The 17,038-nt window shown below is 39.7% G+C and overlaps 1 protein-coding gene across 1 annotated transcript; it reads left to right on the top strand.

The window, feature by feature from the left end:
• On the top strand, positions 9,921-13,485 carry LOC109845315 (plastid division protein PDV1). Its single transcript, XM_020414549.1, has 2 exons — positions 9,921-10,346; positions 12,794-13,485. The coding sequence occupies exons 1-2, from the start codon at positions 10,026-10,028 to the stop codon at positions 13,271-13,273; spliced, it is 801 nt and encodes a 266-aa protein (XP_020270138.1). The 5' UTR covers positions 9,921-10,025; the 3' UTR covers positions 13,274-13,485.

Genomic DNA, 17,038 nt, shown 5'->3' on the forward strand with positions numbered 1-17,038 from the left:
GAGATTACAACTAGGGTTTACAATCACTCACAACCTAAACCCTCAAACAAATTCTCAAATCCCTCACAATATCTCTCTACAAAATGATGCACAAAATCCTTGCACAGCCGCTGCCAAAGAGAAAGAAACTAGCCGACTTTCTCTCTCCTGCACAAATCTCCTTTTCTCTGCGCCTGCACACCTGTTCCCACAGTCAAACCTCCCTTGCGCGAATCTCCTGCAGCCGCAAAACAATCCCCAGCCCTTTCTCTTTAAAACCTAAAAAACACAATCATATATATGATGTATATTCGGGTGGGCCTTGGTAATTCCGCATGGGCTTGAGGGTTTTGTCCGCTGGCTTTTTGTCCGCTGGCTCTTCATTCACGTGATCACACTCACGTGGCCCCCCACCTCGGTGAAGTTTTCTCAAAACTGAGCCGACACTAAAGCATCCAAATATCCCAACTTGTTGTGTCCAATACGAACTCAATCCACAACAAGTCGAGAACCCGAACGAGAGTCCAAATAATCTGACCCCCATCAACTAATCCAAACCGGCTGCATCGTAAAGACTGCCTACGTATCCTCTTGCCCAAGGAATCAAGCCGTCCGTAGTTCATCCAAATAGCCTGCAAAGGCCTCAACACCGAAGAATGTTCAAAAGCTCCAAACAATGACCAAACTTCACTCCTGAAACAACTTTGGTCAACATATCTGCAGGGTTGTCCTTCGTGTGGATCTTCTCCAACATGACGTCTCCTTCATCCAAAACGTCACGAACAAAATGGAATCTGACATCGATATGCTTCGTGCGTGCATGATAAACTTGGTTCTTCGCCAAATAGATAGCTGACATGCTATCACAATATACCCGAAGGGTCTCCTGTGTAATCCCTAAGTTCTCCAATAATCCCTGCAACCACAAAGCCTCCTTCACAGCTTCAGTCAACGCCATATACTCTGCCTCCGTAGTGGAGAGAGCCACTGTAGACTGAAATGTGCATCTCCAACACATCGGTGCTCCTGCTAGTGTAAACACATATCCGCTAGTAGACTGGCGCTTGTCCAGATCCCCCGTATAATCAGAATCCACGTAACCAATACAATCCTGCCTTGTCTTCTCATTCTTCTGAAATACCAAACCAACATCCACGGTACCTTTGATATACCGTAGAATCCACTTCACGGCCTCCCAATGACCCTTCCCGGGGTCGTGCATGTATCTGGATACCATGCTCACGGCCTGTGACAAATCTGGCCTTGTACACACCATCGCATACATCAAGCTACCCACAACATTGGCATATGGAACTTTGGATATGTATTCCCGGTCCTCAACTGAAACAGGTGACATCTTAGCTGATAGCTTAAAGTGGGGAGCTAATGGAGTACTCACCGCTTTGGCATTGCCATCATAACTGAATTTCTTCAGCATCTTCTGCAAGTAACTCTTCTGTGTCAACTTCAACTTCCCCTTCACCCTGTCTCTCTCGATCTCCATACCCAATATCTTCTTTGCTTCTCCAAGATCCTTCATCTCAAATTCGGATGACTATAATAGCAAATAGATATACTCACCATTCTGTAGCTTGTGCATGTAAACACACGGGTCATATGGGCTCCTCGTGTACCCTCGGCCAATCATAAAGCCGTCGAATCTCTTGTACCATTATCGCGGTGATTGTTTCAATCCGTAAAGAGACTTCTTCAGCTTGCATACTAATTCTTCCTTTCCTGTAGCTTTGAACCCCATAGGTTGTGTCATGTAGATCTCCTCTTCTAAATCTCCATGTAGAAAGGCTGTTTTCACATCCATCTGGACTAAATCCAAATCCAGCTGTGCCACCAATGCCAATAAAATACGAATCGACGAATGCTTCACAACAGGTGAAAATACCTCATTGTAATCAACGCCCTCTAGCTGTGCATATCCCTTGGCAACCAATCTGGCTTTGAATCTAATTTCCCCAATAGAAGATCCCTCTTTCTTTGCATACACCCACTTGCATCCAATAGCCTTCTTACCTTTCGGTAGCTTTGCAAGTTCCCAAGTGTCGTTCTTATGAAGAGACTGCATCTCTTCCTCCATGGCTTCCCTCCACCTATTCGAATCAGAGCTTGACTCTGCTTCCTTGAATGTAAAAGGAACCAAATCATCAACGACTTCTGCTGATAAAGCATATGCAACCATGACATCGTTATATCTAGCTGGCCGACGAATGTTTCTTCTTGGTCTATTAGCTGCAATGGACTCCTGAACATGACCCTGTTCCTGAGTCCCAACATCCACTGTATCCTCTAAATGCCCGGCTGTCATCCCATCTCCTTCCAGTGTTACCTCTGTAGGAGCCACAATGGATACAATGTTATCTGGAGTTGGTGGAGTCACATCATCCTCCACCTGCTGCGATATCCTAACTGTCTGGTCTTCCTCCACCTGCTGAGGAACTTGAGGCTTCATCATGTACGCCTCGTCAAATGTGACATCCCTGCTAATAACTATCTTCTTGTTCTGTGGATCCCATAACTTAAAGCCTTTAATTCCATCTCTAAATCCCACAAAGATTGCTTTCCTCGCCCTTGGATTCAATTTACCATCATTGACATGGTAATAAGCTGGACACCCAAATATCCGAAGCGACTCATAGTCACTAGCTACCGAACCAGACCAACGCTCCAACGGAGTCTTCCCCTGTATCGCAGTGCACGGCAACCTATTCACGAGATGGCTCGCATAAACCAATGCTTCGGCCCAAAAGGATCTTGACAATCCACTTTGCGTCATCATACATCGCACCTTCTCCAGCAAGGTACGGTTCAACTTTTCAGCCACCCCGTTCTGTTGCGGTGTCTCACGTACTGTGAAGTGTCGCCTAATGCCGTGATCCCGGCAAAACTGCAGAAATGGATCACTCTTATACTCTCCACCGTTATCTGAACGTAGAGTCTTCACCTTTCTACTTGTCTGCAGCTCCACTTTCTTCTTCCACTCCACAAAAATATCCAGGACCTGATGTTTATGCTTCATCGGGTATACCCAATTCCTCCTGGAATAGTCATCAATGAAAGTGACAAAATAGTTGGCCCCACCAAGTGATGTGTGCTTGGAAGGGCCCCAAACATCTGTGTGAATATAGTCCAATATACCTTGGGTATTGTGAATAGCGGTGCCGAATTTCACTTTTGTCTTCTTCCCAAGTATGCAATGTTCACACAGCTCCATCTTGCAGGTCTTCGCACCTTTCAATAGCCCCTGCTTCGCCAATACCTGCAGGGACTTATCACCAGTGTGTCCTAATCTCATGTGCCATAATCTGGTAGTATCTTCCTCTGTGGTAATCGAAGCTGCCAAACCCCCTGTTACTGTCTTGCCCTTCAAGTAGTAAAGTTTGTTTTCCCTGACACCTCGCATCACCACCATGGACCCCTTTGTGACCTTCAGAGTTGCATTCTCCAAGATCACCTTATAGCCAGCTGCCTCCAAAGTTCCAAGCGAAATGATATTCTTCGTCAATTGAGGAACGAATCTCACTTCCTTCAGCTCCCGAGTCACCCCGTCACACATCCGGATCCGTACTGTACCAATACCACCAATAGGGCATGCGTGATCATTACCCATGAGTACAACATCCCCTCTTTCCAACTCCTCAAAGCTGGAGAACCAATCCCTCCTAGGGCAAATATGGTATGTAGCACCAGAATCTATCATCCACTCCGTAGAGTCAGCGTAACAAACTGACGGTAATGCAGAACAAGAATAGCCTGAAGAATCAGTATCTGAATTGTCGTCACTAGCCTTGACAACATTCACTTCCGAAGCTTGTACAGCTTTCCCTTTATTCTTCCCAGCTTTGTCTTTCAACTTTGGGCAATCGTTCTTCCAATGTCCTTCTTCTTTGCAAAAGCGACATTGATTCCTACCAATATTTCTATGGCCACCTCTTGACTTCGATCTTGAGCGATCACCTGGACGACGGTTTGGACCACGGCCTCGAACTGCTAATGCATCTCCCGATGCCTTCTCGGAGGGTTCGCCATCACTCTTCCTCAACTCATAATTCACCAAAGCTGAGGTCACCTCCTTGTAGCTAACCGTAGTTCTTCCATTTATCATAGTGAGAACAAACGTTCCGAAATCATCCTCTGGCAACGAACACAAAAGTAGCATTGCCTTGTCTTCATCCTCAACCATGATATCTACATTGGCCATATCTGAAATTAGCTTCGTGAAGTTGTTAACATGCTCCCGAATGGAAACTCCCCTCTTCATCTTGAATTGATAAAACCTCTTCTTCAAGTGAAGCCGATTCTCAATGCTTTTCGTCAGATACTTCTCATTGAGTGTTTCCCACATTCTCTTCGCCGACATCTCGTTCATTACGTCATAAATAAGATCCGGCGTCAAGCATGATCGAATAACTCCACAAGCCCTACTATTTATTTTCTTCCAAACCTTATCATCCATATCAGCGGGTTTCTCTTGTAACTCAAGAGTCTCCTCTAAATTTTGTGCATCCAAGGCGTCCATCACCTGACACCTCCACAAACCGAAATTGATCTTGCCGTCGAACTTCGGAACATCAATTTTTATATTATTGATGCTCAGACTCTGTTCAAAGGGAACAAGAATCTGAAAGCCTAATATCCCATCAAAGTGGGATATTTGCTCTTCCTCTCGTCAGCTCTAGGACTGCGCGTCGAGGGATCCTACAAGCTATTACAAATCACGGCAAGAACACAACTTTTTACGTGGTTCGGCAAATAGCCTACGTCCACGGGGCAAGGAGGGGGAGATCTACTATTAGAGGGAGAGATACAACTGAGGTTTACAATCTCACAATCTAAACCCTCTCAAACAAACTTTCAAATCCCTCTTACAAATATTCTCTCAAAGGGTACAAAAGCCTGCACAAAAACTCCTCTGCTGGAAAAATATTCACTGCCGAAAAAAACCTTTGCACACCCGCTCTTTTACTGCTTGCACTACCACTCCTTTACTCCCTTGAGCAGCCGCCAATCAAGAGAAAAACAAAACTCCAGCCTTGCACTTGCTCAAGCCGCACGAAACCCTAGGGAAGGGTTTTATAAAGCTTGATTTCGGGTGGGCCATCAAGCATGCGGAAAACAAAACGCGGAAGCAAACCGCGTTGCTGAGCACTTAAATCACCCACCCACGTGGGTGGTCCCCACACACACACACCTATGTCGACGCCGACGCTGATCTCCCCCGTCGAAGGCCCATCACTTCTTCCTCTCTTGCGACCGACGCTGATGCAGGTATTTTTGGTACAGTCTCAATTTTGGTATTTTTGGAGTGATTTCTGGTCTCAATGCGACAAAATCTATTCAGATTTCAATTCCGTCTGGGTCTGTTCAGATTTCAATTCCATTGGTTGGCCGTCTGGGTCTGTTCAGATTTCAATTCCATTGGTTGGCCTCTTTCTTGCGTTATTATGCTAATGCTTTACTACTGTGAATTGGGGCGATTTCAATTCCATTGGTTGGCCTCTTTCTTGCGTTATTATGCTAATGCTTTACTACTGTGAATTGGGGCGGACTTGAATTTTTATGCTAACTGCGTTATTATGCTAATGCTTTTCTAGGTTATTATGCTAATTGCGTTATTATGCTAATGCTTTCTTGCGTTATTATGCTAATTGCGTTATTATGCTAATGCTTTTCTGGGTCAAGTGCAAAATCTCATTTTATTGGGTTGTTGCGGTCTGTTTGCTTCTCTTTTTTAAGGGACATTGTATCTGAGTTGCTCTAAAAATCAGCATTTACAGTGTAGAGTGCATAAAGATTGGTAAGTTACTTGAGAATTTATCTTGTAATATTTATTTGTCGTTCATTTGATTTATTTTTTGTGCCCAACTTATGAATGTTTTCCATGAATAGAAAAAGTAACAGCCTTTTACGAGCATTTTGGAGCATTTTAGGAGCATTTTGACTGTAGTTTCCCCAGGTTACTGCAGTTTTGTGTGTATGTTTTGTTCATTAACCTTTGTTATGTCCTTCAGTAAGCTATGGAAATGAATCAGTCCTCCCTCTTTTGGTTCATTGGGCACTGAAACTTTGGTTCCATTTGTTGTGCAGGCGGGCATTGTGAAGAAGGAGCACATCAAAATCCATAGTAGATGAGAAGTCTATGTTCGAAGGACTGATTAGTGCTTGAAGACTGCGTTTTATCTACTTAGCTTTTTATATAGTTGATTTCCTATTTCATGCTTGAACTTGTACTTTGTTATTTCTTACATTTGTGTTCGAAGGACTGATTATGTACTTGTACTTTGTTATTTCTTACATTTGTGTTCGAAGGACTGATTATGTAGTGTTCGAAGGACTGATTATATAGTTGTATTTGTTACTGGTATGAATATCTATGTAGTTGTATTTGTTACTGATTATGTAGTGTTCGAAGGACTGAGCAGTGCGACATTGATATAGTTGCTATTTATATATTGTTTGAAGGACTGATTATGTTGTAATTGTTACTGGTATTTGTTACTGATTATGTTGTTCGAAGGACTGATTTTTGTTCATTAACCTTTGTTGCTTTTTATATATTGGTCGAAGGATTGATTATTTCTTGCATTTCTTGCATCTGTTTGAATATCCGGGTGATTTTCCTCAGTGCATCCACAACTGCAGCTCTTCATTGGTTTGTGAGCCCAATATATTCACAAGAAAAAATGACTGGCTTTGGTAATGTCATGGTAGTTTACAAAATGACTCAAGTTATACAAGCTTATCCTCCCAATTATAAATGCTTCTCCTACTAAAAGCTCAATAACCACCAATAGCTCATTTGTGCTCAGTAGAATTAGTGGACACCATAAAACTCAATCATTGTTGAAACCCATATCAACAAATCTTCAGTTCACAATTATTTATGAACATGTGTGCAACTTTATTTATGTTTACACGAGTGTTTTGTTGTTATGTGTACTGAAAGAACCATGAAATGATCCAAGTTATACAAGCTTATCCTCCCAATTATAAATGCTTCTCCTACTAAAAGCTCAATAACCACCAATAGCTCATTTGTGCTCAGTAGAATTAGTGGACACCATAAAACTCAATCATTGTTGAAACCCATATCAGCAAATCTTCAGTTCACAATTATTTATTAACGTGTGTGCAACTTTATTTATGTTTACACGAGTGTTTTGTTGTTATGTGTATTGAAAGAACCATGAAGAGTGAAAGGAGTTTTCATTTATAATAGAGTGCCAGACAAGTTTAAAGACACGAGCCATATATGCTCCAATACAACCCCACAAGGTACAAATTCAAGCATGAAATAGGAAAGCAACTATATAAAAAGCTAAGTAGATAAAACGCAGTCTTCAAGCACTAATCAGTCCTTCGATGGGAGGCTTCTCAGCTACCATGGATTTTGATGTGCACCTTCTTCACAATGCCCGCCTGCACAACAAATGGAACCAAAGTTTCAGTGCCCAATGAACCAAAAGCAAGTAATCAGTCCATAGCTTACTATAGCTTACTGATAGTATGTTTTCTCAGGACCAACTCATCCAACTCAATTACAATACAAAAATGATGCTGAGAAAACATATGCACAGTACTGCTGGTAAGAAGAAAACTGATATCTTTGTCAAAAAATGTGGAAATCTATTTTCTAGTTCACAATTGGAAGATGAGTACTGCTGGTAAGAATCTTACCTCGTCAAATTAACAATATATTATTGAATTTTCTCAAGGATGGTGAAGAAATATCAAGATCTAAAGAATTGGGCAAATTTATGGTAGCATAATCCGTCAATTCCATTAAGAATTCAAATTGTTGACTAAATTGCCTAGATCCAAAATCGCAGCCTACCAATCGATTCAATATCTCGATCAGAATCTCATATTTCCATCAGATCGCTGGGTATACACAATATTCCCAATCTGATGAACAGATACTCATCTATACGAACAGTATATTGGAAACAAAATCTAGGGTTAATCACTTTTTCAGACATTACCTTATCTCGGCGTCGGCGTCATCGACGACAGCGAGAGGCGGGGGGCGGGAGGAGGAAGAGGCAGAATCACGGCGTCTTCGTCGACAGCGGGAGGCGGGGAGCGGGAGGAGGAAAAGGCAGAAGTGGGCCGTCGTCGTCGAGAGCGGGGGGAGGAGTCTTGTTTCAATGGCGGTGGGAATTTGGGGAGAGAGAGAGATAATTCACGATTGGGGGGGTGGGTTAATCGACAGCTCATTGATGAGCTGGTCCACGCTATGCTAAACACGAGGTTTTTTTTGCAAAATGCCCTCAGAATTGATTATACCCATTGAAACCAGATCTGTGGCTGAGATCTGGCCACATCAGCGTCATAGGAGGAAACTCCCTCCTATGTCAATGACCTCCATTAATCTCATATATATATATATATATATTACTATACTTATTATAATATATATATATATATTATATATATATATGTATACATACATATGTATATGTTATACATACATATGTATATGTATACCATACATATGTATATGTATACATACATTAGTATATGTATACATACATATGTATATGTATACATACATATGTATAAATGTATCATACATATGTATATGTATACATACATATGTATAATACATATGTATAACTACATATGTATATATATGATATATATATATATATATATATATATATATATATATATATATTTATATATATATATATATTATATATATATATATATTATTATATTATATATATATATAATATATATATATATATATATATATATATATATATATATATATACATACATATATATATTAATGTATATGTATAGATAGATATGTATATTATATATATACATACATATATATATATATATTGTATATACATACATATATATATGTATATTTATACATATATATGTATATGTATATATATTAGTGTATATGTATTAATATATGTATATTTATACATATATATTTATATGTATATATATATATATATATTATATATTATATATATATATATATAATATATATATATATATATAAATATATTATATGAATTAAAGGTTGAGATATATAGCAATTTGAAATGTAAGGATTAGATGATATGGCATGTGTCAAAAAACTTTAGAAAAGGAGAAAGATGAGGTGTCATCGTGTGGATGAGTTTTAAAACTTTTTTGGTTTTGTTTTAATGTATATCCTAGTAAAAAGTTCCTATGAAATTATACAAAGAAACAAAAACACAACCCCAACAAAATGTCATAGTTGAAGTAGGTTATCTTAAACAACATGTAGAATATTGTGTGAGAATGAAGATGAGAGAGAATAGAGAGGGGAAGGGGGGGGGGGGAATACGTGTGTGCGTGGCAGCGTGCGCGCGCACATTTCCTATCATAACAACAATAAGCGCCACCATCTCAAGCTTGTTAGGGGGCAATAAAATACTCAAATTGTCCACTTACACATCATCTCAACAGTTTAGAGCACCCAGCATGGGCGTTCTGATATGGTGTGCGCTCAGAGAGACGATAGGGAGGAGAATAATAGAATAGGGGTGGGGTGGGGGGTTGATAAACATTTATTAAGGTAAGAAAATGTTTGGAAAAGACTTAGTGTATATATAGGTGAAATTACAAAATTATCCTAATCCTTTTGAAGGATGCCTCTCGTTCCCCAAATTATTTCCTACCTTTATTTAGTTAGTTGTTAATATACAGTAGATATATTTATTTTGAAAAGTAATTTTTTCCCCTCAATGCAATATCTTTAAAAAAACACGAAAAAGAAAAAGGAAAAATGGCAAATATAAAAATACATCGACAGGGACAGTCCAGCCCACACGCATCCTAATGGGCTGCTTCTCACCAACAGAACAAGGCCCACAAGCACCTCATCAGAACTAACGGTCCAGATGGCTACAACTGATTCCCAAAGCTTTCCTTTTCTTTCCCCGAAATAAGAAGCAAGGAATCCCCTCCATTTCTCCCCTTTTCCCTCTCTTTTCAAACCCTAAAAAGAAAAAGAAAAATCCTAACCCTAGTTCTCCCTGGAGATGAGATGGGAAATGGAGATGTACGAGATCGAATCAGTGATGGAGACGATCTGGGACCTCCACGACAAGATCAGCGACGCAATCCACTCCATCTCTCGATCCCATTTCCTCGATTCTATCAAAACCCTAACCAAGAAGAGGAGGAATCAGTTCGATTCGATGGGAGGAGGAGGAGGAGGAGGAGATGGCGATGAGAAGGGAGGGTTTGTGTTCATGAAGGATTTCAGGGTTGATGATGATGCGGCCATGGCGGAGGCCAGGAGTCTCAATGCGATTAGGACTGCGCTTGAGAGTTTAGAGGACCAGCTCGAGTTCTTTCACGTGAGATATTCTTTCCTTTTTTTTTTTGGTATGTGTTTAATTTGTTCGGAGAAACCTATTTAGTTTATCAAAATCTATTGAGTTGTTGTTGGGGGCTATCCCTTTTCAATTGTTTGAAGAATTAGGGTTAGCTTCACATAAACTCCGTTTAGTTTTGTGATGTGCCCGTTATTACCCTTTAAATTTGATATCTATCAAATTTATCGAAATCTATTAAGTTGCACATAAACTCTATACTATCATGTTGTGCCACTTACTACCCCTTAAGTTGATCCCTTGAAAAGAACACCGGGAGAGATTTGCGGCGGATAGATCCCTGTACTATCAAACTCCGCCTATCATTCCATCGCTGCCCGTGAACAGAAACCATTCAATGGAGAGGAGAGGAGAAGGGCGAGGACAGCGGGTTCGGTTCTAGAGGGCCTATTTGCCAATATCAAATTTAAGGGTAAAAAGTGGCACAGAGTGATAGTAAGGGGGTTTAGGTGCAGTTAGCCCTAATAATTAATAACAGCTTGTTGGTAACAACAGGCCTAGCTATTATTGTTAATGTATAGTATAATGTTCTTTTGCTGCTTATGATGAAATTTCAGCTAAAACCATAACTTTAACCATGTTCCGATAAGATTTTGTTGAAAACATGTGTGTTGAAAGAGAAGGGAATGGGAGTTTAAAATCTTTCAACTTTTTAACCATTTAGTTGGTAACAATAAGTCTTAAGACCCTGTATTGTTTTGGACTATCATTTGTTCAAAATCGACATGAATAATTAATTGCAGTTAGTTGCTAACTTTATTCCTAGCCATTATTTTTATTGGTAATATAACTCTCTTTGCTTACTTATGACAAAATTTCATCTAAAACTATAATTCTAAGCATGTTTTAAGAAGCTTTTCAGGTTTGCATTTCACACTTAATGAGAAAAATGTCGATTGAAAGAGAAGGCAATGGGAGTTCAAAATCTGTTTAACCTCTTAACCATTTACTTGATAACAATTTATAATACATCGTAACAATGTTTTAAAAAGCCTCCGAGCAGCCCGTCCTAGGCCGCCTACCTAGCGCCTAGCACATAGGCGATAGCTAGGCTGCCCACCTAGGTTTTGGGAGCGTGTAGGGGAGCATGGATTGTTTACATAAATTGCACCCTTTACGCCTTGATCTTGATTCCCTTCGTTGTAGCATCCACGTCCTCTAGCCTTTTCCATACTCATCTAGCCTCCAACCTCCTCTATCTCCTACAACCTTTAGCAAAACCTGCTCCATCACCCTTAAACGAGGAAAGAAATCCACCTAGGTGCCAGTCTGGTGCGTAAGCTTATCATAACATTGATATCTACTATCAATTATTGTAATTAAAAAAATAAAATATAGAAAACCTCCTAGGCCCTGCCTAGGCGTCTACACAACTCCTAGACCGTCTAACGCTTTTTGTGACCTTGCATGGTAATGTCTTGATCCTTGATTTGCGGAACCTGCAAGTTTCCTCTAACATGCTCTTTTCCCCCCTTCCTGTTGGACATTGTAACTCTTTCTGACAAGCTATGAGTTGTCTTTGTTTTATCCTTTTTCCCTCACTTTACACAAAGATCTAACCTGGACTACCTACTATCCACCCAACCCGTTAACTACTTGTGCCAGGCTATGAGGACATTGTACTTCAATATCCATTTGTTCAGACATTAGACGGAACATACTAGTTATTTATTTAATTTGGATCATGTGGTAAAATTTTAGCTTTGTGCCATCATCATGAAATAGCTAGAGCAACTTCGAAGGGAAGGACTCAGATTGGTTGTTGTGAGGAATGGACCAGACAGAGATGGCTCAAAACCTTGCTAAATTGCATTCTAGAAAATAATTGCAAACATGTACTTGTATAAGAATAGTTTTGTGCATGGCTCCCATCAGCCGTTCTCTTGTGCATGGCATCATTGGATTTGGGCCGTTTCCTCCAATTTGTGTGAATCAAGTGGGAAAAAACTGCTTGCATTGAAAAAATTTCCATAGTTTCCTCCTTTATTTTTAAAGCATAAAAAACTTATCGTTAACCAGTTTGCTTAACTTTATAGATGGAGCATCTAATACATATTTGCCAGCTTAATCTCCATTCACTGAAGAGGTTGCAATTTAGTCCTATTTTATCATTTATACGGGTAAATTTTGCAGCTTATGTATCCTTGAAAACTTTGGCAGATGAATATTAGTGTATAATACTTTAGAGCTTGTTTACCTACAATGGAAATTGCGAATTTTTTAATGAGAGGTCATGCAATTCTGGTGTTAGCTTTCAACTTGCTAGGCAACTATTTTATAGAATCTGCTTTACACCGTTCTAGTTTCTTAGGAAAACTGAACATCTTAACATCACAGAATCAGAAGTAATTCATGCCTGCATTTGAGGTACATTTTGCATTTCTAAACTGATGGGTAGTAGCTATCTGCAGACTGTTCAATCACAGCAACGGGCTGAACGAGACGCGGCTCTAGCAAGGTTGGAGCAAAGTCGCATCATTCTTGCAATGAGATTAGCTGATCACCAGGGAAAGAAATGCAAAGTGATTGAAGAAGCCTTAGCATTTGTGGGTGATGTGCGTGATGCAAGTCGCTTTGTTTCTCCGGAGAACCTCTTTGACATGCCAAGAGATCAGGCAGGTGAGAACCTGGAGGAACAGAAGGGGGAAAAATTGAGTACCTTGATGCGGATGTTGGTGTCCAGTTTGTCGTTGGCAAAGGATTCACTAAAGATGGAGAAAATTGGAGGAGTGTTAGGCAATGCTGCTCTATTTGCTGTAAGCATGCTTGCTTTTCTGCAGCTACATCAAGTAGCTCTCAGGGCTCCACGGATTGGGGATCAGCAGAGGATTGAGCAGCGAGATGGTTCAGCTCAGACAAGGCATTTTGATGTGTTTTCAGCTCGGGGATAAACTGCGAGCGAGTTGCATGCCGAGGTAAATGAATGTAAATGTTGTTGTTTTTTTTCCTTGAGTTGTTTGGTAGGCGATAGGAGAGATGTACGTCTCTTTTGGTAGGGGTAGTCGTGTTCCTCTTCGTGTTAGTGAATGAAATGTAATCTTCTGGTTCTGTGGGTGTGTTTTTATCAGAACCATCTTTTTTCAATACTCCGGCTTCCTCGTGAGTTGGTTTTGTTGTGGCATCGCATATTACTCTTTGAATTTGTTAAGGGACAATTGTGGATAAACCCCCTTTAGTATCGCCATTGCAGACGTACCCTCGCCCATTGCGGGCATACCCTCCGTAGTATAGACCAACTGTGGATAGACTCCCTATCCCTAAGCGATCTTTTTTACCCAGAGGTTTTTAGGAGTAATGATTCTATGAAAACGCCCTATAAGAAGGAATGATCTTTACCATTTTTGAGTGGTTCGAGGGTTGTTTTGGGAATTACGGTTTCTCTATTTATGGTGTAGATCACCCTACTTCTATAGGGGTGGTTTTGATAGGATCCCTATTGGTTTTATGGAGGCGGATAGATTCCTTGTAGTTCTATCGGTGCAAATATACCTTAGGTTGCTTCTTTTTCTTTTCTCTTTTTTTTCCCCTTTATTTATTTTTTATTTGACTATTGAATGAGTCAAAAAAGTTCACCGGTGAATTATCAGCACTTGGGCTAAAGTACACAAATAGAATTTAGGGGGTCTATACGCAAAGGCAATATGCTAACAATTAACCCTTGAATTTATCAGTTACGGGCACAATACAGGGCATTATATTTATATTTGATTGTTAGGAAACACTGCTAGAGACTTGAGAGTGCATTAGGGCAACATATACGATGCGATATATATATATAAGCTTCCTTGTATTGTACTGAGCATTACTTAAACGGACGGATACGTGGACGTACACCAAACCAGAGTATTTGAAGCCAACAATTATTGCTTCTTCGTATTGATCATGACTCGTGTCATTTACATAAATCCAGTTACAGAAGAATGTGGATGGCTTAAATACGAGGGGGGGTACAATATGGTGGTCACGTGTTAATTGGTGCTGCTTCCCCAGCCGAAGGATGGTGCACGAAAGATGACGTAAGTATTACCCTACAATTAACTAACTTTAATGCTCACGCTCATCCGTACGTAAACGCCTTTACGAGTAGAAAGAGTTGTCTACCATTAGATTTATAGCCTACATAGTAGAATTGGGTGATATGATGAATTATAGGGCCCAAAGGCCTAAGGCTTAATTTGTGGAAGCGGATGCAGGTTTGACCCCTGGCGGGCGGGGCCCAGTGCAACTTTTATGATGTAGCAATCTTTTGGGGAAGAGAATAATAACTAGCATTTGCATAAATTAATCTTTTTTAGGACTTTGCTAACCACTATCTATCCTTATAAGTTATAAGACAATGGTTAAGGAGGAGAAAGACGGACGGATGAGAGAGAGAGAGAGAGAGAGATGAGATCTACTCACCCTCAACTCTCTCTATCTCTCTCTCCTCTTTAACCATTGTCCTAAAGAGTAATGGTTAGCAAAGCCAATCTTCTAAATCAACGAAATGAGTAAATTTGTTTTTTTTTTTAATTTTCAAATGTTTAATGTAATATCCATGGTGAAATTCATGCTTGACCAACTAGAAGAAAGTTAATATGCAGGTCGAGGAATGAATGTGTAGAGAGAGAAGAGAAAGGGAGAGAGGGGGATGGGGGGATCTAAGGACGTACGGAGATAGTGACAAGTGTACGATAGATAAGACACACAATTAGGGAAAGGATCCCCCCTTCATTACTCATCAATTTCCTGTCGGCAGACAAAGATTCTTCTTTGCTCACCGACTATGTCACCCACACCGTCAAAATCAATAAATGTGTGCAACAGATAGGCCGTTGCGCTGCTCATGAGCCCATTTGGTGCATCAAGCCCATGAATACATGTAGAGTATGTTTTACAACTCACTAAAACACGGACCAACGTTAAAACTGATTTAGTTGTGAACTAAAAATAAATAAACAAAACAAAAAATAAACTAAACTAGTTTAAAACTAAACTAATTTAAAAGTCCAAAAATAAAACAAAAATAAATCGGATCATCTGCGATCTAGTTTTTGCCAATCAACAAAACATTCTAATACTGGACCAATTTGAAACTTGGCCCAATATTAAAGACTAAAGAGTTGCCAAACACACTCACATGATATGTATTTTTTTCGACAAAAAAAAGGTGTATATTTTGGATCGCATAATAAATACTAAATTTCAGGAAAAAAAATCCTCTTAACTTTGGACAATTATTAGATAACCTAGTAGCTTTCATAATATGATAGACTCCCTTAAGTTTAGGGCTATTAGAAAACCCTCTTCAAATTTAGGATTTTTTTTTCATAAAACCCCCTCAATATTGTTATGAGTGAGTAAACTTATACAAGAGGATATTTTTGCCATTGAAAATTATGGTTCATGACTTTAAGGAGGGGAGAGGCCGGTGGTTCAAAAGTATTGACAGTTGAAGTGGGATTTCTAATAACCCCCTTAACTTAATGGGGATTTTATGATATTTTGGAAGTTATGGGGAAAAAAAAAAAAGAAATAAAAGAAAAGGAAGAAAGAAACTTAAGTTGCGTGTCAAGCAGCTGGTTTGTAGGAGTTATACAATGGAGGATGAAGTGGATGGCATCCTACTTCCAAGAAGGGATAAGAGAATGGACCACTCTTGTAAGCTTGTGATGTATAATAGCTTCAGAGATAAATCACCTGAGCTCACCTGACGCACAAAATCTCATCCTCAACGCTCATCATTGTTTTGATTAATTGCGTGTAAGTCCTCTGCGCTATCACATTAGAGCCACTTGTTATCCTTTAAGTTTGATATTAATAAATAAATTCTCTGAAACTGAACAGATCACCGTTGTCATCGCTCTCCCCGCCTCCTCATTGGCATATAATGCGCTATTTTCAGTGACGTTATGTTAAAATTGAGCAGAAGATGAGGAAGTGAGGGCCAAAGTATGATATTGTTAGGACGTAGTCCATACAATATCTCTTGTTTGAGTAATAATAAACTCTCATTGGATATCAATATTTATTTAAGAAGATATAGTGTAAGCAAATATAGGTAAAAAGGGTATACAAGGTGAAACAACGTAAAAATCAGCTCAAAAGCTGATTAAACACTTCTACCATCAAGGTAGAATTTGACCATTGATGGTGAGAAGGTGCTCATCGATGGTCAACATATGTCATCGATGATTTTGACTCCATAGACTTTCATATCATTGAAGGCTTATCAGCCATCGATGGGCTCTCAACACCATCGATGGTTGAGAGGCACCATCGATGGTAAAGTCGGCTAATTGCATTTCAAATTATATCGCAACATTGTTTATAGTATCTCTTATCTCTATCATGTTTAGGATATCTCTTTCCTGACCTATTGGGTTGTCTATATCATTAAAAGAGAGAGAAAAGAGGAGTTCTAGGATTTGATTTGCGAGAGATCAAGTTGAAGATTTTGACCACCGGAGCCTCGTCAAATTCTCACTCGTCGCGCACAATATCTCCGGGTTGTTTCAGCCAGGAGATTTGTCCTTATATTCATCGAGCTATGTTTCTATCCTTCGGGAGTGGCGGTTTGGTTTAAAAAAAGAGCTGTAATATTTGTCTTGTATTCCAAGCTTAATTATTACTATTGAGTTTTGCTTTGAACTTCTTTGAAGGTGTATTTAAGCCGG

This window comes from Asparagus officinalis, chromosome 6, assembly GCF_001876935.1.
Source record: "Asparagus officinalis chromosome 6, Aspof.V1, whole genome shotgun sequence".
Classification (NCBI taxonomy): domain Eukaryota; kingdom Viridiplantae; phylum Streptophyta; class Magnoliopsida; order Asparagales; family Asparagaceae; genus Asparagus; species Asparagus officinalis.